Genomic DNA, 22114 nt, shown 5'->3' with positions numbered 1-22114 from the left:
GTCTCTCTACATAGCTCTGACTGTCCTGGAGCTCACTGTGTGGACCAGGCAGGCAGGCCTCAAACTCACAGGAAATACATTTGCCTCCTGGGTACTGGGGTTAAAGGTGTGCCCCACTGGTTTATCTCAAGATGGGTTTTCAATACTTGCATCTCCAAGTCAAGCTACACCCCAGTGGGTGACTGGATTACACACAACCACTGCTTCCTCACTTGACTCTGTCCACACGAACCATTTACAGATGTACTGGTTTTATCGTTTCTATCAGGAAATACATTCTGAATTCCAGACTTCCCACTCACCAACACATTTCTAGAATATGATGTATCACTAACCTGGAGAAAAGGCCTATTTGTGCAGACATGTATTCTTTTACATTTTAAAGAATGTTTTATCTTCTTTATCTTGTGTCTGTATGCAGTGCCCATAGAGGCCAGAAGAGGGCATGGGATCCCCTACAGCTGAAGTTACAGGTGTCCATGAGCCACCTCCTGGGGTGCTGGGACCCCCCTAAACCCCCATCCTCTCATAGAGCAATAAGTGTTCTTAGCTTCTTTGTTTTGTTTTTTTACATTGTAAAAAGAAAGTTAGTTTAGTGCTTAGGTTCTTGCTAGTTGATTAGTGATGAGTTTAGTGGTTAGGTTCTTGCTAGTTGATTCAGACACACAGTCAGCTCCATGGCAACTCTGTTTTGTTTTTATGTTTTATATACATTGCCAAAGGTGTACATGAAATGATAGCAAATATGCCAGCCCACTTTTGAGACCTTCCTTCCGAGTTCTCCTTAAGGAAAAATCTCTTCTTGTAGGAGAACAAGAAGCCACCGTTGCTTTAACAAGGAGTTAGTTCCTTCCTTCTAAGATGTGGTTTTGTAGACTTCTGATACTTTTGTTTCCATGTTCTTCAGGAAAACTGATTTTTAGTTAGTTTTCAACCTGAAACCAAATGCTCCCTGATGAGTCTTCTCTTCTCGCTTCTCTTAATTTTTTACCAAAAAAATATGGGAGCTAGGGCAAAGGCTATAGCTTAGTTGCAGGATACCTGGCTTCGCATGTGTGAAGCCTTGCCCCCCCCACCAAAAAAAAAAAAAAAGGAAAAAGAGATAACAGGGGCCAGATACTGACTCAATTAAGACTAGCTTCCAGGTCAGCATCAGCTATAGCAAAATTCTAACCCTTAAAAATAAAATTCAAGCCGGGCGTGGTGGCGCACGCCTTTAATCCCAGCACTGGGGAGGCAGAGGCAGGTGGATTTCTGAGTTCAAGGCCAGCCTGGTCTACAAAGTGAGTTCCAGGACAGCCAGGGCTATACAGAGAAACCCTGTCTTGAAAAACCAAAAAAAAAAAAAAAAAAAAAAATCAAAATTATTTATGTGTGTGTGTGTGTGTGTGTGTGTGTGTACCCCTAAGAGAAAGCACTACCGACTTTACATACATATATGAAGAAGAGGAGGAGGAGGAGCAAAAAGAAATAGGGCAGCATTTCCAAAACAAGGTCCATAGATGCTCAGGATAGCTGACTCCTGGCCACTGTGAGGTAGGAGGTGGCGCAGTAGCCGGATGATCTAGTGAGAAGTTTCAGTATTCTATAAACTCCACTCTTAGTGTCTTTGTTGTGGGTATTTCATTAGCAAGAAGTAAGAATTAGTCAAGTGCAAACCTTCAAAAAGACCTGAAAAAAAATTCTAAATTCAAAAAGCACTATGGCATAACAAATACAAACCTGTTGTTGGAGCGTGGGGGGCATGGGCTGAGAACAGTGTGTGGCCACGGCTACAGCCTCTGGGCTGGTGCTTTCTACAGACGCGACCACCTAGCTTCCCACTTCCCACTGCAGCCATACTCACTCCTGACTCGTTAGTTCCTCTGCCAGCTGTGCTCCTGGTTCACATGGTACTGCTGCACACGGACCCTCACGAACACCATGGAGACCTCCCTCACTGCCCTCGCCCTTTTCTACTATCCTCTGGAAGGCTCGAGGTCCGTGAACAGGTAAGATGGCTGTTACTGTTAATAAATGCAGACAGAAGTCTAAAACCCAAGTATCAGCGTGGCATATCCAGTAGACTCCCAAGCATTCCTGGGGCTTAGAAGAAACAAAGGTTTTTTTTCAATGAGTATCACAGGAAACAGTCACCCTGTACAGCGAAGCTAATAAAAGGGATGATTACAAAGTGTAGACAACACTCAGGAAATCCTGTAGCACCCAGAGCTTACTGAAGTAGCAGTCTATTATCAGTGGGCTCCAAAGACTAGGAGAAAGTACCAGGATCCGTGTAAAGCTGTACTTGAAGGTCCCCGAGGGAGACCTGCCTGGCTAGCCTTTAGCAATAGCCAGGAGTCAGCCAGAAGGATAAATAAACCTCACCCATGCTGTGACTGCCTTCTGGTTCCCTAAAGCAATCAGAAGCAAGGTAGGCTTAGAGCGCTCCTGCAGTCTGCTGACCAGCATGGGAGAACAGGTTGGGCAGATCAGAATGGCAAAAGAGAAAAACCCAGACCAATCAGGGAGGAAGGGCTGAGCAGAAGCACGCAGCTGGAGAGAGCTGCAGATGCCAGGCTGTGTGGGGAGTAAGTGAGGGGAGGGAGGAGTGGGCAAGGGTGAGGCTGGGATGGGACCAGGCCCTTCGCCACACCCACAGATCATCACAGTCAAATCTGATTTCAAAACAATGTACTGAAAGCTGGAGATGCTGGCACACACCTCTAGTCCCAGCACTCAGGGAGGCAAAAAGCAGACATAACTCTGAGTTTGAGACCAGCTTTATCTAAGGAGAAAGTTCCGGGACAGCCAGGGGCACATAGAGAGCCCGAGTCAAAAAACAGAAAAAAAAGATTGTGTCGGATGGAAGGGAGACAGGCTTTCAAAGCACACAACAGCTAGAGTGCACTCTCTCTTCCTGCATAAAGATCTTCTAGATAAAATAGCTTTCCTGGCTTTTGTTTTGTTTTGTCTTGGGAAAGGGCCTCACTGGCTGCTCCTGGTCTACTTCTGCTTCTGGGGCTCACTATGTAAACCAAGATGGCTGCAAACTTACAGAGAAGCAGCCTGCCTCTGCCTCCCAAGTGCTGGGATTAAAGGTGTGCGCCACCATGCCCACTAAGATTATTTCTGCGTTAGGTTCAGGTTACTGTAAATAGGATGGAGGGTACCATAAGGGGAAAAGAAAAGACAGAGAAAATAGCTTCTCAGTTTGGTCTCCTGAGCCTAGAATATTTCAGTCATGTAAGATAGTTAGGAGATGGAGACTCCAAGGGTGTTTAGGGAACCAGCTGTTTTGTGCTTTATAGCCTGAGGTCTCTAACTCCCTATTTTGGTCCTTTATCACCATGAGAGACCTATCCAGGTCCTGTCCACTGTGGTCTCACTACCCATTGCTCAACTTTCTCTGTATGTAACATTCTGTTTGAGAAACTCTGGGTAGATCTGTTAAAACATCATGACCCTATTTGGGCACAGTGGTTGCACACTTTTGAAACGCCAACATGGAAGCAGAGACAGGAGGATCAGAAGTTGAAAGTCAGCCTCTTTTATACAGCAAGTTTGAAGTCAGCCTGGGCTATATAACAGACAAAAAATTTGTCTGGGCATGGAGGTTCATGACTATCATCCCAACACTTGGAACACTCACTAAATTGCTGAACCTCACCTCGAACTCATGATCCACCTGCTTCAGTCTCTGGAGGGTTGGGATCACACACCCTCACACTGAGAAAGCCCTGACTTGGAACTTCCCACTGGGCCTTCGGGAAGGTCCCTGATTCCCCCTCCCCTGTCCAGCCAATTAAAGGTCACCAGAACCACCAAGCATTTTGTGCCTAGTTGCTGTTGCTATAATCTGCCCTCAAAAATTGTATAAAAAGCTTATGAAAGAGAGAGAAGGGTTCGCCTCTCCTGTGGGTGCAGGATGACCCCAGTGTGCTGGAAAGATAAACCTCTTGCTTTTGCATAGAACAAACTCCGTTCTCGAGTCTCAGTTGGGTCTCCCAGGAGCTGAGGCTCACTGAGTCTTACAAGTGTTTACACACAACCTTACGTGTGTACATGTGTATGCATGTGCATCTCTCGGATGAGTATAATTTACTTCAATTTTGAAAAAAAAATATAATACCTTCCTTCTTGTGAGTGGTGGTGGAGTCAGACCCAGGGCCTTAGATGCTCTTCCACTAGGCTAGACCTCTGCTTCACAAGGTCATATGTGCACAAAAGGCTATCACTGCATAATCATGCTATTTCCTTAAGCGTCTGCACTTTGTTCTTGTCTCACAGTGAAATTAGTCGCCTGCCTTCAAGCTCAGTTTCCCACTGTCCCTGTAACAAGCTCTCCTTGCTCCTAGCGTCAAGTACTCGCTCCTGGTGGCACTTGCTTGTGTGGTCCGCCCCACAGCTCTTATCCCATGGGTGCCGCTGCTCTTCAGACATTTCTACCAAGAACAGAGAAAGCTCCATCTGACTCTGCATCATTTTTTACCTGTAGGGTAAGTCTGGCTGTGGTGCCATCTATAACATCTTACTAAGACTATAAGGAAGATTTTTTTTTTAATCTTTCAACTAAAATTACTATATCAGATGTCTCAGGAAAGTTTTTCCCACTCTAGTGTGTGCATGCTGGAAGGCTAATGTGGAGGTCAGAGTGGTTCCCTCTGCATTCGTTCCAGGAATTGAACTCAGGCTATCCGGCTTTGTGGCAAACACCTCTACCCACTGAGCCATGTCACTGACCCAGTATTCTATTTTAGATGTCTAAATTTATGAGACTGATTAATTGTATCGTACTTCAGTGAAACAAACGTGTCTATTGCTTAGAGTTTCCACACTTCATTTCCTAAAATTTCCTATTTGTATGGGACCTAAAACAGTTTTGCTCATATATGACCTTGTGATCTTTTTAGATTTAAGTGATGCTACTGTTCTTATTTTATAGTAAATGGAAACATGGAGAAGTTTAAAGTTAGCAAAGCCAGCGAGCTGGTAAGCGATGAAACAGGAACTGTTAAATAGGACGAGAGCGCCCAGGTATGACGCCTGGCACAGCATCTCAAAGAAAATCCCAACTATCTCCTGAGCCTGGGGGTGTGGGTGTGGTGTACCTTGCCCAGCAGAGCATGGGTTTGACATCTGCCTCAGCTTTCTGAGTAACTAGGATGGCAGACCCCTGCATGAGGCCTGGCCTCTGGGGGAGTGCCAGCTATTGAGCCAGCTCCCCATACTCTGACCCTTAAAGGAATGTAAAGATCTTCAGAGGAGAAAAGTGTTAGGACATACAATGACTAAGGTGACTTAGAAATAGTCAAAGGCAAACAGACCAGTGGAAGAGTCAGGTTTGCTCTTTCTTACTTACGTGTTTGTTTTTGAGACAGGGTCTTGTGGGTCTGAGTTCCTCCCTGGAGGCCAGGGAGTTTGACTGCACTTATCCCAAGCAGCTGCTGGGTGGGTGCTGGGCTTTGGGGAAGCACTGAGACACCATTGGGGGGCTGAGGGGAATGCAGACCGAGATGTGGGAAAACCTGAAGCTGGTATCCCCTGACTTTGAGCCTCCAGTCACTGCTGGTGAACGAAGTATGGGTCAGTCGGTGGGGGTGGGGGGCTGTCCCGGACCTGTGATGAGCTGAGGATGAGCCCAGGGCCCGGGGGTGGGGGTGGGAGGATGGGGGGGGGGGCTTGGTGGTAGAAGGCCTTCTCCATGCTCCCCATGAGACAGTCCTTGGTTCCAAACTGTTTATTGGTTGTTCATCATGGAAAATGGATGCCTACCTACTTCTCAGGGAGGACCTGAGATTAAATACCTTTTTCGGGGAGGAATGTCTGGGAAGGGAAGCTTATTGGTTAAACCCTCAGTATCTCATTAGCATGGAGAACTCTGTTCTGGGCCTACATGACCACAGGTCACATTTCCTTATGTGGGAATTGTGGCACAGCCCAGGCCAGGAATTTGGCAGGGAGCAGGGAGGCTCCTACCGTCTCAGGCATGTCCCCGTCTCAGGCATGTCCCCGTCTCAGGCATGTCCCCGAGTCTCTGGGACCTCAGACCTGTTCTTCCTCACTCAGCTCTCTGGCAGGGTTCACGGTCCCTCAGCTCCACCTTGTCTTTAATGAAAGGAGTCATTGGAGTGACTGTCTAGTGTTATTTGTAGTGAAATTTTGCATGGTATGGAAGCATCAAAATAAAACACAGTATAAGCCAGAGGGGTAAAGAGGGGTGGGGACTAGGGAGACAAGGGATTATTGAGCCAATTAAGGTGTCTGGATGAAGGCAGCTTCACTGCCCCAGGCAGTTCCAAGGAGGTTGTGGCAGCACTGCCTCTTGTTTTAGAGAGAGAAACCGAGGAGTCATCCTAACAAGGGAGCAGAGCCCCAGCAGGGGGTGTCTGCCCACCCTCAGGGGTGTCTGCACCAGTGGGCAGTGGTGTTAAGTGGTGTAATAGTTTGCTTGTGAGTTCACTGTCATCTGCTCTTGTGGTCCTAGAAAAAGCCAGGCTGTTTGAGGAATTTAGTCCCGGAAGGCATCCTTTAAGTTGGGAGTTATTACCTGTGTTGCATTAAGGAGAGCAGGGGGAAGAGTTAAAGATTTATCTGCTTTGGATGGCTGAGGAGGAAAACACCATGTTAGTTGCCTATCTGGCATAGGTAGTAACAGCTTGTCTATAAGAGGAAAGTGGTTGTTAATTAAGGAATAAATAGTAGTTATCAGAGTAGTTTGACCTCTGGGAGTAGATTAAATATGATTTTTTTTTAAAAAAGATTTTGTTGCCAGGCAGTGGTGGCACATGTGTAATCCTAGCACTTGGGAGGCAGAGGCAGGGAGATTTCTGAGTTCAAGGCCAGCCTGGTCTACAGAGTGAGTTCCAGGACAGCCAGGGCTACACAGAGAAACCCTGTCTCGAAAAACCAAGAAAATAAGAAAAAAATAAATAAATAAAAAATGAAGACTTAGTTATGTATGTGAGTGCACTGTAGCTGTTTTCAGACACACCAGAAGAGGGCATCAGATCCCATTACAGATGGTTGTGAGCCACCATGTGGTTGCTGGGAATTGAACTCAGGACCTCTGGAAGAGCAATCAATGTCTTAATGGCTGAGCCATCTCTCCAGCCCTGATTTTTGAATCTTAAAAGAAATTTTAAACAAATTGAAAATTTTTAGAACAATTTTAGGTTAGAAGACACAAAATGCTAGGGAGAAAAATAAACGTTTAAATAAAGAAGTATGAAAATTTGGGGTTAAGATGCTCAAACATTGTTTTAGGTGTTCCTGTCAGGGAGAGAACAACAACCAATAAAGACTGAAAATTTGGAGGTTAAGGGCCTGCTGTCACTCCCCAGCTGTGTGCTCTAGTAGGCAGGTTCCCGTCCCACCCCTCTACCCCCCACCCCCCACCCCGCTGGTCTACCCTAAAAGTAGAACAGAGAGGAGAGAGACGATTTGGTAGCACCCTATCAGGTATAGGCAAAGTCAGAGGGGGTGAGACAGAGCGATAGCTGTGCTCTGTCTAGCTGCACTAGCAGCAACGTGGGCATGGGAGGGCAAGCATATCTGTTTTTCTGTCTGCACTGTGGAGGAGCGCTGGGCAACGGGGTGTTGCTGGAACTGCCGGCTGGGCTGGGGCTGTAAGGGGGGGGGGGGCGGGTAGAGAGCTCTGGGCATGCGCCACCATCTGGACCGGGGCCCTGTTAGCTGTATGGCAGCCCTCATTGTGGGGCTGGGAAGGTGTGAAAAGTGGAGAGGGTAGGCTAGTTGCTACAGTAGCAGGGAGAGTTAAGTCCAAGATTAGATTTGGAGAGTCAAAGGGACAGGGAGCCAGGAGCAGGGGTTGAAGGATTAAGATGGCAAGAGCAGGGAGAGTGGGGATCCGGAGAGAGGAGAGTCACAGAGACACACACAGAAAAGTCTGGGACTATGGAGCAAGTGTCAGAGGTTTATTCACAGTCTTGTTTAATCAGGAGTTCCGATGTGGGTCTGAGTAGTCGCCAGCTGGGGTACCTTCAGCTGGCCATGGTCCACATGGGCGCCAGTTGCTGGTCTGTGGACCAGACGATATCCAGGGAGGGAGCATTCAAGGGAAGGAGAAAGAGTGCAAGCAGGGAGGGGGAAGTGCAACCGCTGCAGCTGCTTTGGTGCTGGCCCTGCCACCTCTGTTGTTCCCAGATGCTGCCCTGTCTACGCTGAGCTGGCAGAGGGTTGGCTAGCAAGTGCGGTGCATGGTGATGGATTTTTCACACACCTTTATTCTTTCTAGATAGGATCTTCTATAGTTTTGGAGTGGGTTGGAGTCTAAAAGCGGGTGCTTCCTACTGGCTTGGTCTGAGATGTTACAGGTGCCTCATCTACATTGGGGGGTGGGGGGCGCTGCCCCTATGTGTCCAAAGCCTCAGCTGGCCTGGAACTTGCTATGTTAGCCAGGCTGGCCTTGAACTCCTATCTCAAGTTCTAGAATAAAGGCCTTGAAAGAGCATACCGAACTATCTTTAAAAAAAAAATGTTGAGAGGGCAGGAAAGATGGCTCAGCAGTTAAAAGCACTTACTGTTCTTCCAGAGGTCCTGAGTTCAATTCGTAGCAGCTACATGACTACATGGTGGCTCACAACCATCTATAAAGGGATCTGATGCCCTCTTCTGGTGTGTCTGAAGACAGCAACAGTGTAGTCACATACAATAAATAATAAATCTTTGAAAAAGAAAAAAAAAATGTTGAACCTACATCCCACCATAAGTTATTAGAAAATCCCCAAGAAAAGCATGGATCTCACTGTAAAGGTCAAACAGCAGTGCCTCTGCCAGGCAGACAGACTACCCCATGACCAGAGCATCCCCAGGCCAACAGGAAAGCTTTTGAAAAGATACATTTGAGTAGTTAAGGACCTTTGTGCTGGAAAAATGACTCAGCAACAGAGGACTGACTTACTTCCATGCTGACCCCAGCACAGCACAAACCAAAACCAGAAGTTCACTGTGAAGAGAGTGGAAGACCAAATCGACAACATAGATGATCAATCAAACCTCATGTCCAGAGAGGACACAAAACAGAAAACTGTAAGAACAGGGTAACTGGAAACAAACCATGAAAGACCCTACTAGGTACTTCAAAAATATCCAGTTTGAGAGCTGGAGTCACAGTGGAAAAAATTTTTTAAAAAAAAGGGCAGTTGTTCCTCCTGCAGAGGATCCAGGGTTAGTTCCCAGCACCGACACAGATTCCCAACCGCCCATAACTTCAGGGCCAGGGGATCCAACATCCTCTTTTGTTTGTTTGGCTGGTTTTTTGAGACAACAGCCCTGGCTGTCGTCGAATCAACACTTTTTTTAAAATTAGATATTTTCTTTATTCACATTTCAAATGTTATCCCCTTTCCTAGTTTCCTCTCCGAAAATCCCCTCCCTTCCCCCCTCCCCCACTCCTGCTTCCTGGCCCTGGCATTCCCCTATACTGGGTCATAGAACCTTCACAGAACTAAGGGCCTCTCCTCCCATTAATGACCAACTAGACCATCATCCTCTGCTACATATGCAGCTAGAGACACGAGTCCCACCATGTGTTTTCTTTGATTGGTGGTTTAGTCCCAGGAAGCTCTGGGGGTACTGATTAGTTCATATTGATTAACATCCTTTTTTTTTTTTTTTTTTACCTCTGAGGGCACCAACCATGTACATGTTACACATACATAACACACAAAACACTAATACACATATATAAACCTTGGGTTCAGTACATTTCAGACCAATCAAGGATAGGCATAGTGGCACACACTTTTAATCCCAGCACTCAGGAGCTAGAGCCAGGTGGATCTGAGTCTGAGGGCAGCTGTTCTACATAGTGAGTCCTGGTACAGACAGGGCCACATACAGAGAGAGACCTTGTCTCAAAGACAAAAAACAAAACGAAATTATATAGCAGTGTCTCCTTGTTAGCTTTCTGTTGTTGTGATAAAACACTAACCCAAACCAATGTGGGGAGGAAAGGGTTGACTACACCTTACAAATTGTATCCATTACCCAGGGAAGCCAAGGCAGGAACCTGTAGGGAGACACTGAAGGAAGGAAGCCTCTAAGGAATGCCGCTTCCTGGCTGGCTTCCTCTGGCCTGCTCAGCTGCCATTCTTACCCAGCCTGGCCTATGGGTCCAATGATGGCTGCACCCACAGTGGGCTGGGCACTACTACATCAATTAATAGTTAAGAAGATGCCACACAGATATGCCACAGACAATTACATGGAGACAGTTCCTCTACTGAGGTTCTCTCCGGTGTGAAAAGTTGACAACTCATGGGATCTATGATACTGTCAGCAGCCAGTGTTCTAAAAAACTAAAAATGGAGTCTCATAAAACGGAATAGAAGCAGCGTGACAGTTCCAGCCACGACAGTAGACGTGAATGACTGCAGCGCACACACACAGGAAAGCCAGTCTAGTCCTAGAATCGTGATGCCAATGAAGCTCCCAGCAGCCCTGAGAGCTGCAAAGCTGAGCTCTGGTAATGATCACTTGGAGCCACTGGCACCTCACCCACTACAGTTACGACTTTTTAAACCCTGAGGATTTCAAAATAATACGTATCTATATTTTTATGTTGATGGGTTAATTATCTGAGGATAGATACAATAGTGGGTTTTTTAAATGTTTGCTTAAGTGCATCTTCTCATCTTTCACCATGTACGACCCCACAGCTGGCAAGCTTGTAAAGCGTTTTAGAGTCGTGCTGGGACAAAGACAGTGGCCTAGACTTCAGCAGGCTCCCATGTGAGTCACCACTCTACTTTGTTTTTCAGATTTATAACCTTCAGTTTGTCTCTGATAATTGACCGTATCTTTTTTGGCCAAGTAAGTAAAAATTAGAGTAAGCTCAATTAGGCTATCTGTTCTAACCACTTACTGCTCTGAACCCTCAAGCTGGGCTTTCAGCACTTTGTATCTGATCCAGCTGTGGTGGCGAGTGCTTGGTGTAGTGGCTCACACCTGGAATCCACACCGAGGCTCCCTAACTGCTAGAGTCTCAGCATCACGTAGGAGCTGCTCATAACTGCGGGCAATTCCAGGGAATCTGATCCCTTCTCGAAGAGCAATTAGGCATGAGGGCACGTGTTCAAGTGCACACACATACAATTAAAAGAAAAATCAATTTTAAAAAATTCTTTTCTAATTGGATATAAAACAAAAGTATGTGTGAATGATTATTCATAATTTGAGATTTAAACCTTAAAAAACTTAGCATTTTACAAATTAACACTATCAAGTACTTACAAAAACAAGTTATTAACTGGGGCAGTGGTGGCCCACGCCTTTAATCCCAGCACTTGGGAGGCAGAGGCATGTGGATCTCTGAGTTCAAGGCCAACCTCATGTACAGGACAGACCAACACCCTGTCTCCAAGAAAAAAGAAAGAGGGGGTGAGAGAAAAAAAGACAGTTATTAACCAGAACTCATGTCATTACGCAGACTTAGACTGCTGCCTGAGTTTTTAGATTAAATTCTTACTTAATGTTATGATTCTGTCAAATACTATAAAGTCCTAGATCAGTTTTTGACACTAACCCATTTTTCTTTCTCTTTCACTTGTGCCAGTGGACGCTGGTCCAATTAAATTTCTTGAAATTTAACGTGCTGCAGAACCTAGGGACGTTTTATGGCTCCCATCCATGGCACTGGTACCTCAGTCAAGGGTTCCCAGTTGTCCTGGGGACCCACTTACCTTTCTTCATTCACGGTTGCTTCCTAGCCCCAAGGAGGCTCCACATACTGCTGCTGACCGTGCTGTGGACACTGCTGGTATACAGGTAAGACTTTGTTCAGGCAGGTGAATGTTTAAATGTTACTAAGAGATTCTGAAACTATTGGGAAGTTGTTTCTTAGAATACAGCAGTAGAGATTATGTCAGGTGAACAAATGTGCTACTCAGGGGACTTAGACCTACTGCTACATCTGTCTAGTTGTGAGATTAAAATGTGGAACTGGTGGGATGGCTCAGCAGGTAGAGGCACCTACCACCACCCACCACCATGTCTGTGGCCCTGAGCAGTGTCACCACGATCCACACAGGAGGAGACGACTACTGATGGCCACAAGTTCTGGTCCTCTGACCTCCACGTGTGCACTGTGGTGTGAGCACCTCACCTGCCACACACACACACACACACACACACAAACATTTTAAAACATTTTAAAGGAATATATTCTTATTCTAAATTTGAGTAATATTACTTAGTTGAATACATAAATTTTTTTCTAAGTGTAATTGTACTTTATAATTTCACTCTGACATTATTTATTTATTTATTTATTTATTTATTTATTGGTTTTTCGAGACAGGGTTTCTCTGTATAGCCCTGGCTGTCCTGGAACTCACTTTGTAGACCAGGCTGACCTCGAACTCAGAAATCCACCTGCCTCTGTCTCCCGAGTGCTGGGATTAAAGGCGTGCGCCACCACACCCGGCTTCACTCTGACATTATTAGCACATCACCACACTCTATTTAAAAAGGAGTACAATTCCCAAGTCGGACTCATGGTATAACACCTGTAATGCCAGCAACATGGGCTTAAACACAAGTGTCTAGAGTTGGCTGGTAAAAAAGTTATCAGGAAAATAAAAGGAATTCAGTGTCAAATGCTTGACAAATAAACAGATCATATAGTTTAAATGCATTAATTTCTCAGACTAATATAAAATTAATGTTTTGTCTTAATATCTTTTATTACAGCATGTTGGGCCACAAAGAATTCAGGTTTATCTATCCAGTTTTACCATTCTGCATGGTGTTCTGTGGTAAGTATTTTTAATACAGAATACGTTTTAGAAAGAGTAGCTAAAAGAAGCCAGACTTGACAGCACTGCTGTAATCCCTGCCCCGGAGAGGAAAAGGCAGGAGGATCAACCACAAGTCAAGGGCAGCCTGGGCTTTGATAGCTAGATCCTGTCTCAAAACAGCAATAAAAGATTAAGAGACTGTCAATGCCCACGGAGCTATTTATTTCCAACTAGGCTCAATGAAAACTTTCCTAATTACAAACTATTACCATAGTGTTTCCTTTTTTGTAATCTAATGCTCTGTGGGTGTCTGTTGTCTGGTTATAGAGGCAGAGCTGACCTAGAGCAATCTATGCGGTCAGACCTGAACTCAAGGGCCATCGTCTTGCCTCAACCTTCCAAGTGCTGGCATTACAGATGTGAGCCACTCTGCCTAGCTCCTAAGTGGCCTTTTTCTGTATTACGTAAGATACAAGAATGATCACCAGACAGTCCACTCTTTTGCCAGGGGTAGGAGGTAAGACTGGCTGGCTGGCTGAAACACCCATGCAGGATTCTTACCATGTCATCAGGCTGGCCTTGAACTCCAGATTATCCTCTAAGCCCATCCCCAGCAGTGATAGGACAGCAGGCTTGCTGCACCGTGCAGCTTTCCATAGAACTGTTGAGGCTTTCCAAAACTCACCTCTAAGCCTTATTCTGTTCTTGTGACCTATTTTAACCTGTTTCATGTAAGTGTCACTGCCAGCCACATCTTAACCCTGCTCACTCACACTGACTGGACAGAGCACTGGAAGGGCTCTAGCTGTGTGGGCCAGACTAGCTGTACCTCAGCTCCGGAGCCTTCTCACTGCCCAGTGGGTTAGGTGGAGCTTCTTACACGGTGCTTTCAGGGTTCCAAGGCAAGAGTGGGAAGGTAGGAGGCCTGGGCCTCAAATCTGCAGTTCCTTCCACCAGTCTTTGGGTCACAGCAAATCAAAAGCCAGGTCAGATTCAAGAGGTGGTTAAAAAGCAAGGTTTTGTAGTCAGTCTCTAAGATTCCAGCCAGAACCCCTCAGTCCTCTAAGGCTAAGTCTGGATAACAGCATCCGGGTTCCTCACAGTGAATGCTGCATCTTGGTGTCTTATCTAATAGCCCGAGCAGAAACGCTGAGGTGCGCTGATGTACTGCCAACAAGAATCAGGTGGCATTGGCTTGCTCCCAGCCAGTAGAGCCCTTTGCTTCCCACTGAAGAGCATTTGTTCTGAGTTCCAACGTGTCTATCAACATTACTTATGCACCGCCTCAAGACGGATTCTGTGTTCTAAAGCCAACGGGCCAGGGAAAGTGGTACCTGTCTGCACGCCAGCACTCTAACAGCCGAGGCCAGAGAACTGCTGGTTAAGGACAGCCTGGGTTACATGCATGGCAAGAGCCTGTCTCAAGGGGGAAAAAAAATTGAAAACTCCAAAACAGCAGGTGTGGTGTAATCCTTGTAATCCTTGCACTTGGGAGGTAGAGACTGAAGAAACCAAAGTTCTAGAGCAGTCTAGTGAGACCTGGGAGGCATGAACTCTAGGCTCCAACTCAGGCCTGTGTGGCAAGACCTTTACCCCTGCCACCCCTCCCAGTCCTCTGCCCTGGAAGCAGCTGCTCAACCAGAAGATCTTGCTGTAAGTTGCCCAGGCTAGCCTTAAACTTGCGCCCCTCTTGCCTCCAACTCCCTACTAACTGGGGTCACTGAGATCACACACTACATAGTCTCCAGTTAATTTTGATGTCTGATGTTCACAATTCCACTATAAGGTCTTTCTTGGGGGATTTAGTATTTAGGTTGTGGTCAGTGAAAAATACGGCTTTGTTTCCTTACGAGAGCTGCAACCTAAACTTCCTGGTGCCTCTGCCTGTGCAGAGGTTAAGATACAGCGCAGCTTGCCCTTCCCCACTGGTTCTCCAGCTAAACTACCCCTTTGCTTTTCTCATGTAAACACCACAACTGACTTAACAGCCTTCCTCCCCGGCAGTGTTTAAAAATGTAAAAATTAACATGTATTTCTAAGTGACAGAACATACTAGAGAAGGCAATGGGGACTTTTCCTTGGCTTCCCCCCAGCCCCCGGAGTCAGGGTTTCTCTGTGTAGCCCTGGCTGTCCTGGAACTCACTCTGTAGACCAGGCTGCCCTTGAACTCAGAAATCTGCCCTGCCTCTGCTGTGCCACCACTGCCCAGTGACCGTGAGGTTTTTTGGTTTGTTTTGGTTTGTTGTTGTGGTTGTTTAGCATTTCTTGCCACTGCAGCACAGGAAATGGAATGACTAAATGAAAGCTCAGGGCTTCCCACTCTCTCCACGATGTGAACCACCCTGGTAAGTCACCGTTGGAGAAGACTGTGTGGCAAAAGGTAAAGCTGGGCAGTGAGAAGGCTCCAGAGCTGAGGTACAGCTAGTCTGGCCCACACAGCTAGAGCCCTTCCAGTGCTCCGTCCAGTCAGTGTGAGTGAGCAGGGTTAAGATGTGGCTCATAGGTAGCTAGTACATTTATCAGCATGATAGCACATACCTGGAATCCCAGGATTTGAGAGTCTGAGGCCAGCCTGGGCTACATAGTAAAACCCCATTCCAAAAACCACAAAACCCACAAGCATACAAAGAGCTAGTTCACATAGAGCGGGAGCGGTTTGTATTTGTGTTGAGATGGAAGCCAGGCAAGCAACCTGGCACTTAGCTACATCTCAGCACAACACTTCTTAGGACCAGACAACAGGAGCAAAGTAGGCACTTGGAGTGATGCTTCTGAGAACTACACGTCCATACTACATGCAAATAAAAACACCTACTGGGTGTGGGATCTAACTGGGTATGTCTGAACAAGCAGTATTGCTCCTGTTAAGAAAATCATGAATCTTAGTCCAGGATTGCTGTTTAACTATGCCCTTCCAATTGTCCTGGAATCAAACGTCAGAATCCCCTTGGAAATCTTAGGATGTCAGATGCCCTCAGAGACTTAAGTCTACACGTTAAGACTGGACAGCCATTACCCACACCGTGCCTTGACTGACTAGGCGGCTAGACTTTGCCTGAGAGTGCAGTGGTGGCGAGTGGTCAGAGATGACTCGCTGCCTGTTTGAGTTTGCCTCACAGTACCACTGCTTATGTCTGCATGGAAAATCATACAAGTGTATTTGCTGATAACAGGAACAGGAAGCTGCCCGTGTTCCACTTACCCACCTATCTCCATGCAGGTTACTCACTAGCCCACCTGAAGACATGGAGGAAGGCAGCCCTGAGCTTCCTGCTCTTGTCAAATGTGCCACTGGCATTCTACACTGGCCTAGTTCATCAGAGAGGCACCCTGGATGTCATGAATCACATTCAGAAAGTCTGCCCCCGAGGTCCTGACCCAGCTTCGGCCTCAGTATTCATAATGATGCCCTGCCACTCCACGCCTTACTACAGGTGAGGAAGGCAGTTCTGCCTGGGCTCAAGGTCAGCCTGAAAGGACATGGAAACTTGGACGCTTGTGCTTGCTTGCACTCGCTCTCTCTCTCTCTTATTTATTTTATGTGAGTACACTGTAGCTGTCTTTAGACACACCAGAAGAGGACATCGGATCCCATTACAGATGGTTGTGAGCCACCATGTGGTTTCTGGATTTGAACTCAGGACCTCTGGAAGAACAAATGGTCAGTGCTCTTAAGTGCTGAGCCATCTCACCAGCCCAGGGTGTCTAACTCTTTGGCCCTTTCTTCCACAGCCATGTTCACTGCCCACTGTCCATGCGGTTTCTCCAGTGTCCCCCAGACTTGACTGGAAAAACTCAGTATCTTGATGAAGCAGATATGTTCTACTTAAACCCCTTAAGATGGTTACAACAAGAATTTCACAGCAATGCGTCACTCCCCACTCACTTGGTCACCTTCAATGTTCTGGAGAAGGTATGTCAACTCAAAGGTTTTCATTCGATTAACAACCATCTGCCTCACCGACCCCTCTCGCCCTCTGTATGAATTGGTTCTCTAATGGCTGCGGCCAAACACCTGACAAACCTGACTTAAGGAGACAGGCTTCACCCCGGCTCAGATTCAGGACAGCAGCCCAGCGTGGCCGAGGCAGCATGGTGCTGGGTGGAACAGCGTGGAACAGGTGGATCATACTGGGTTGGTCTGCTCTTCCCTTTATTCAGCCTGGACCACAGCCCACAGGAACGTGTCACCCACATTCAGGGCAGGTCTTCCCTCAAGGCTTTAAAAACTTACAAACTTAGGAAGTGTGCTTCACTACTGCCTTGTATTGTTTCCTCGTTGTGTACGTGTAACCATGTTTCTGTGTACACACGTGGAAGGGCCAGAGGTTCAAGTCTATCGACGCCGTCTCCTGTCCCTTTCCACCTCATTTTCTCACTAAACCTGGAGCATAACAACTGTGGCCTGCCACAGCCTCCCAAACCCTCTCTCTGCCCCACTCCAATGACCCACTGTTAGGGCTACAGTTATGTGCCACCATGTCTGAGCTATTTTTGAGACAGGGTCTCACAATGTAGCCCTGGAACTCACAGAACTCCATCTGCCTCCCAACCGCTATATAGGACTAAAGACACGTGCCATCCCACCCAACTCCCACGTCCAACTCTTCATGTGGGTTCTAGGGGTCTGAACTCAGATCCTCACGCTTGGTCAGCAACCAGTTGACCAAATGAGCCATGTCCCCTGCCCACCCTAATGGCTGGCCTCAAACCCTGAGATCCGCCTGCCTCTGCCTCCTGAGTGCTGGGATTTAAGGCGTGTGACACCACTGCCTGTGTCTAATAGTTTCTTAATCCAGTAAAGTTGACAAAATATAATGATTCCCATAATTGATCCTTTCCCCAGTAAAATCAGCTGTTCTGTAACTTACTAGATATGTTTAGCTACCAGAGTCACGCCTTTCAGAATTGCTTCGAAAAGGAAAAAGTCACAAAAGAAAAATCGTAATTGGCAACTCTAGAATTCCTTGAAGTCGCACTCGGCAAACATGTCTTTATTTGCTTGCAGGAGATCAATACCTTCCTCACCTCAGGGAACTACGAGAGGGCCGCTACATTCTTCCACACTCACTGGCCAGAGCGCCGAACTGGAAGTCACATACACGTCTACGAGCGAAGGTTACCCGGCAGGGTCAACACAGGAGGGAACTGAACTGTAAGGACTTCTGCAGAGACGTTGGCATAACTGAGAGAAACTGTAGGTGACCGTGAAATGAGAGGAAGCCACTGGGGACAGCTGTCCCATACACTGTCCTGAGGCATTCTCAGAGAACACAAATACGGCGCCAGACTTGAGAGAGACCTTTAGTTTTCCTCACGGTGCAGTTTATTGTTTCTTCCATAGCATTCAGGTGTGCAAGAGAGTTCACAAGACAAGCCAGCCAGCTCTTCACAAACCAACGGGCTCTTGAACCCACAGAGAGACAAAAGCGTGAGAGTAGAGATGTTAGCGCGGAGTCCCGCCTCAGCACAGTCCTCAGGCCCTGCTGCACACCTCCACACGGCACGAAATGCCTGTGTGAGCTGAGCTCAGCTCCTCAAACCAAGCCCTGTTTCATGCACAGACTATTTCATGCCTGGCTTCCTTAATAAAACTACCATTTCCCCCACCCCCCCCCAGCAGGAAAAAAAGTTTTTGTTTTTAACAAACCTAAGCTACAGGAAAATGCAAGTTAGTAAGCTTTGCTTTTGCATAATATAAAGACAGTCATGGGGAGTTCATCTCAACATCAAACCAAGTAGATAGCATCCACAGCTCTTAACTTCCTAACTTAATCACAAATCAGTACTTAGGATCGAAAGGTAACTGCCCCAGTTCTAGCTCAAGATTTGCCGTGTGTCTTCCGTTAGCGCGACCGTATTTTTGCCATTTACCTTCCCTTTCATAAGGCTGTGGATGAAGGTGCTTCTGCTCTTGTTTTCGGTGCCTGGCGTTTTCAATAGTTACCATACGTTGCTTTTTATCAGGTCGACTGAAAGTAGTAAACACATTTTTTTAATCTATGTTAGAGTTCAGTTTTCTAAAAGTAAAAAGAACAATGTTTTTCCCCACTTATCTACCTGAACACTGCAAAAAGATAAAACAGAAAATAACATCCTACTCTAATTCCAGGAAAAAGGGGTATTATTTCAACACTGAAGGAAAAAGGGCAGACATCAATACTCCCGCACTGGCCGGAAGGGGAGGCCTGACAGGTGACGAGGAGCAGGAATGTAACCATAAAATAATGAGGCGTTTCCGTTATCACTCCAGGAAGCATAAGAACAACCAGCCTCGTCTCCATCGGCTTTATCCCTCAATGAGAGAAGAGACACAGCTCGCAGAGCAGTCTCCAACCTTCCCCCGTTCCAGGCAAGTGCAGTGAGCAGGCACTGCTGTCTTCCCACTCTGCCTGCTGGCTCCTCCACTGCCTTACGCCAGGACCTGCACACAAGCGCTCTGCAGCGCTCAGCTCTAAGCACCTGACTTGACATCTCTGGGTTCACGTGCATCACTCTGCACTCTTCTCGCTTAGCCTTCTCTCTAACCAGCACAGATAGCATTGTCCCCTGCACTAGACCAATGGGGACTGGCTTCGAAGTGAGTAGAAATGGCCATGTACCTACCAACCCGTCCTCTCCAAATAAATGTCAACAGATACCTCCAAAATCAAGTTGCTTCTGGTTCCTCTTGCTTAGAGCTTCCTTCTGGAGTTCTGAGTAATCTCAGCATCCAACAGTGAAGTCATTCCAGGTGAACCTACACCACTTACTTTCTACTTCCCTTACACAAGGTAGAAGTGTCTGGCTATGTGACTTGTTGACAATGTATCTTGTCTGCTCCTCACCACCTCTGATGACCTCATTCAAACTCCCATCAGTTTCTCATGTGCAGACCACCACAGCTGGCTTCACACCTTGCCAATCAACCCTCTTGGCTGCTGCCAGTCATCTAGAGGACTAGGCACCATCCCACCCCGTGACAAGATCCTTCAGAAATTCTCCATCTCACAAGACAGGCACTTGAGGGCAAAAGGGAGACCTTCCTGATCACGCCAGCTCACCTGGTTTCTGTAAAGTAGGTCTCCATCTCTCCAACCTCTGCAAAGGACCTTCCGTTCCAGGGAGGCCCTGCTCTATCCACGCACCAACCCTCACTTCTCTCCCAGAAGCTAGTTTCATAGCAAGTTTAGATGCAAGGTCACTTCAATCATGAAGATTTTCTAACCATCTCTAGACAACCTGAGGTCACTACACCTTCATGCCTCTCTCTGCACACCTAACTCTTGAACAGCAAGAAGTTATCCACGCTTCCTTAAAGCAGCCTCCAACATTGCTCATTAAAGCATCCGCTTCAGGAACTAAAGACATCAGAAAGCAGTCTCATTATTTTATAGGCACACTGCATTTATTCATAAAGATGGAACTTGACTCTCAAAAGTAAACAGACATTTACAGTTACAGAATAAAAAGCTGAAGGACAACAGACAGTCTTGAAGAACATTATGGGATTTTGTGGCTCCTGAGCGTCCAGCACCCTTCTCAGTTTTAACCCTGTAACCAGTACTCCTAAACTCAATAAACCTGACAGTGATTATAGCTGGGCAGCTCCACATGACCCGGGCTTCACACTAAAGTCTTTGTTTCTAGCTTCCTAAGTTAAAGATTAAAGGGAAATAATTTCACTTAATTATATAAACTATACTGAAAAAAGCTAGATTGGCTCAATTAAATTGTGATTGTATGTATGTATGTGTGTATGTGTATGTGTATACATACACACATACATACATACATACACATACACATCCTTTAAATTTTTAAAGTAGAAATTCAATCATTTGTTCAAGTCTAAGTGTTTGACATGGACTTTTTTTCAGTTTGCAATAATTATAATTTATAATATAATTTCCAAAAGCTCAAAGTGTTAAAAGATAAAATAAAATGGTATGCACTGTTTAGAAGCTATTATAGTAACATGGTTTTATGTAAACCGACCTGGGTCCGAATGGCAGGGCAAAAACATGCCCAAAGTGTCTATATATACATCCGTCCAACTTCTCCAGATTGCCATCCTCTACTCGATACTCCTTTATGCTCTTAAGGTAACCTTTCACATCATCAACAAAGTCGGCGAAGAGCTGCTGGTCATGTCTAAAGACACCATTCGGAAAAAACGGACTGATAAACTGATCCAGTTCTTTCCAGTGGTGAAAAGTCTCCAGTTCATTGAGTAAGTACCAGTGAATCAGCTGTTTGAAGTCATTCATCCTAACAGGACTCGCCTTATTAACAGGGCTAATGGCTTCCTGTCCAGCACATTCAAACATACCTGAACAAACCCTTCTGGTGGAATGGGTGCCTCTGCAGTCAGACTTGGCCTTGTATGTATATGAATTTGCATTCTTTCTAATTTCTTCAGAGTGACTGGGCTTTTCTCTCCCTCCATCCCTCTGTGCAGAAGGGCGCCTGCAATTCTGGTTTTGGTTTGGTGCCTCCTGCTGTGAGTATGAGGAATAACTATAAGCTGTTCTTGTCTTTTCAGTTGCCGCTTCTTTTGGAGCCCTGAATCTCTTGCTGCCCTTTTCATCAAAGATATTCTTGGTAGTATCTTTGAAATGGCGAAAAGTGGATTTGACTGAATCTGAGAATTTTTTCAGATTCTCCTTCACAGCTTCTTTCGCCTGCTTGATTTTTTCTTTATGATGTCTCACAAACTCCTTGGTAGAATTCTTCATAGCATCAAATGTTTCCTTAACTGTCCCCAGAAATGTCTCCTTCGACTTGCTCTTCGCCCTGTGGCTTCCTCTGCTTCCTCTCTTCCTCCCGTCTGTCTCCTGCTTTCCATGTTGATCCTTTGCCTCAACGTACAGTCTCTCCCACAAATCCGAGCGCTGCTGCTCAAAGATGAGCTTCTGCTCCAGCTCAGCCAGCCTCTGCTGTAACAGCCCCACTTCCTTCTCTTCAGTCTGCACACTAGGAGACTCCGCACGGCTCTGTGCCTGGCCAGGGATGAACTGCTCAAGTTCTGCCCGCAGAGCCATGGCTGTGAGCTGTTCCCTCTCCAGGTCCCTTTTCAGCATCCTTGCCTCCTCCAAGAGCATCTCCCTTTCCCTAAGGAAGCTATCTGTTTTCTGCTTTTCCACTTCTAAGTACTGCTTAAGGACCTGGTTCTCCCTAACTAACTGCGTGCTTGTGCCTTTATCCTCCAACAATCTAATCTGCTCCCTTAGTTGCCGTAGCTCTTCCTGTAATGAAGACAGGGCTTGTTCTTCCTTCTCCAGAGATATTCGTAAATACTGGTTTTCTGCAGCAAGGTTCTTCTTCTGAGTTTCAAAGGTAATCTTCTCTGATTCAGTAACGGTCCAACACCTCTCAAGGTTTTCTTTCAGCGA

The 22114-nt window shown here is 46.3% G+C and overlaps 2 protein-coding genes across 18 annotated transcripts in view; one reads left to right on the top strand and one right to left on the bottom strand.

Moving 5' to 3' along the window:
* Pigb (phosphatidylinositol glycan anchor biosynthesis, class B) overlaps positions 1–18743 on the top strand; it is a 24423-nt gene extending 5680 nt beyond the window's left edge. The window contains exons 5-12 of one of the 7 annotated variants that reach the window (NM_018889.3): positions 1861–1991; positions 4338–4478; positions 10764–10815; positions 11558–11769; positions 12694–12758; positions 15961–16174; positions 16473–16653; positions 17749–18348. In NM_018889.3, the coding sequence (NP_061377.2) occupies positions 1861–1991; positions 4338–4478; positions 10764–10815; positions 11558–11769; positions 12694–12758; positions 15961–16174; positions 16473–16653; positions 17749–17892 (1140 nt within the window). In that variant the 3' untranslated portion in view covers positions 17893–18348. Of the gene's footprint in view, positions 1–1860; positions 1992–4337; positions 4479–10763; positions 10816–11557; positions 11770–12693; positions 12759–13875; positions 14071–15960; positions 16175–16472; positions 16654–17748 lie in introns of those variants that run through there. The other 6 variants (XR_379430.4, XR_870761.3, XR_379429.4 and 3 more) reach the window with 6 other exon arrangements.
* Ccpg1 (cell cycle progression 1) overlaps positions 17704–22114 on the bottom strand; it is a 30939-nt gene continuing 26528 nt past the window's right edge. For 2 of the 11 annotated variants that reach the window (XM_006511469.4, NM_001286545.1), the window contains 3 exons: positions 20718–22114; positions 18615–18712; positions 17704–18146 (listed from right to left, as the gene is read on the bottom strand). In XM_006511469.4, the coding sequence (XP_006511532.1) occupies positions 18130–18146; positions 18615–18712; positions 20718–22114 (1512 nt within the window). In that variant the 3' untranslated portion in view covers positions 17704–18129. The other 9 variants (NM_001359295.1, NM_001286544.1, NM_001359296.1 and 6 more) reach the window with 6 other exon arrangements.

The sequence above is a fragment of the Mus musculus genome, chromosome 9, assembly GCF_000001635.26.
Source record: "Mus musculus strain C57BL/6J chromosome 9, GRCm38.p6 C57BL/6J".
NCBI classification, from domain to species: Eukaryota; Metazoa; Chordata; class Mammalia; order Rodentia; family Muridae; genus Mus; species Mus musculus.
Note: the sequence above shows the minus strand (reverse complement) of the source record. Positions and strands in the feature narration are given on the sequence as shown.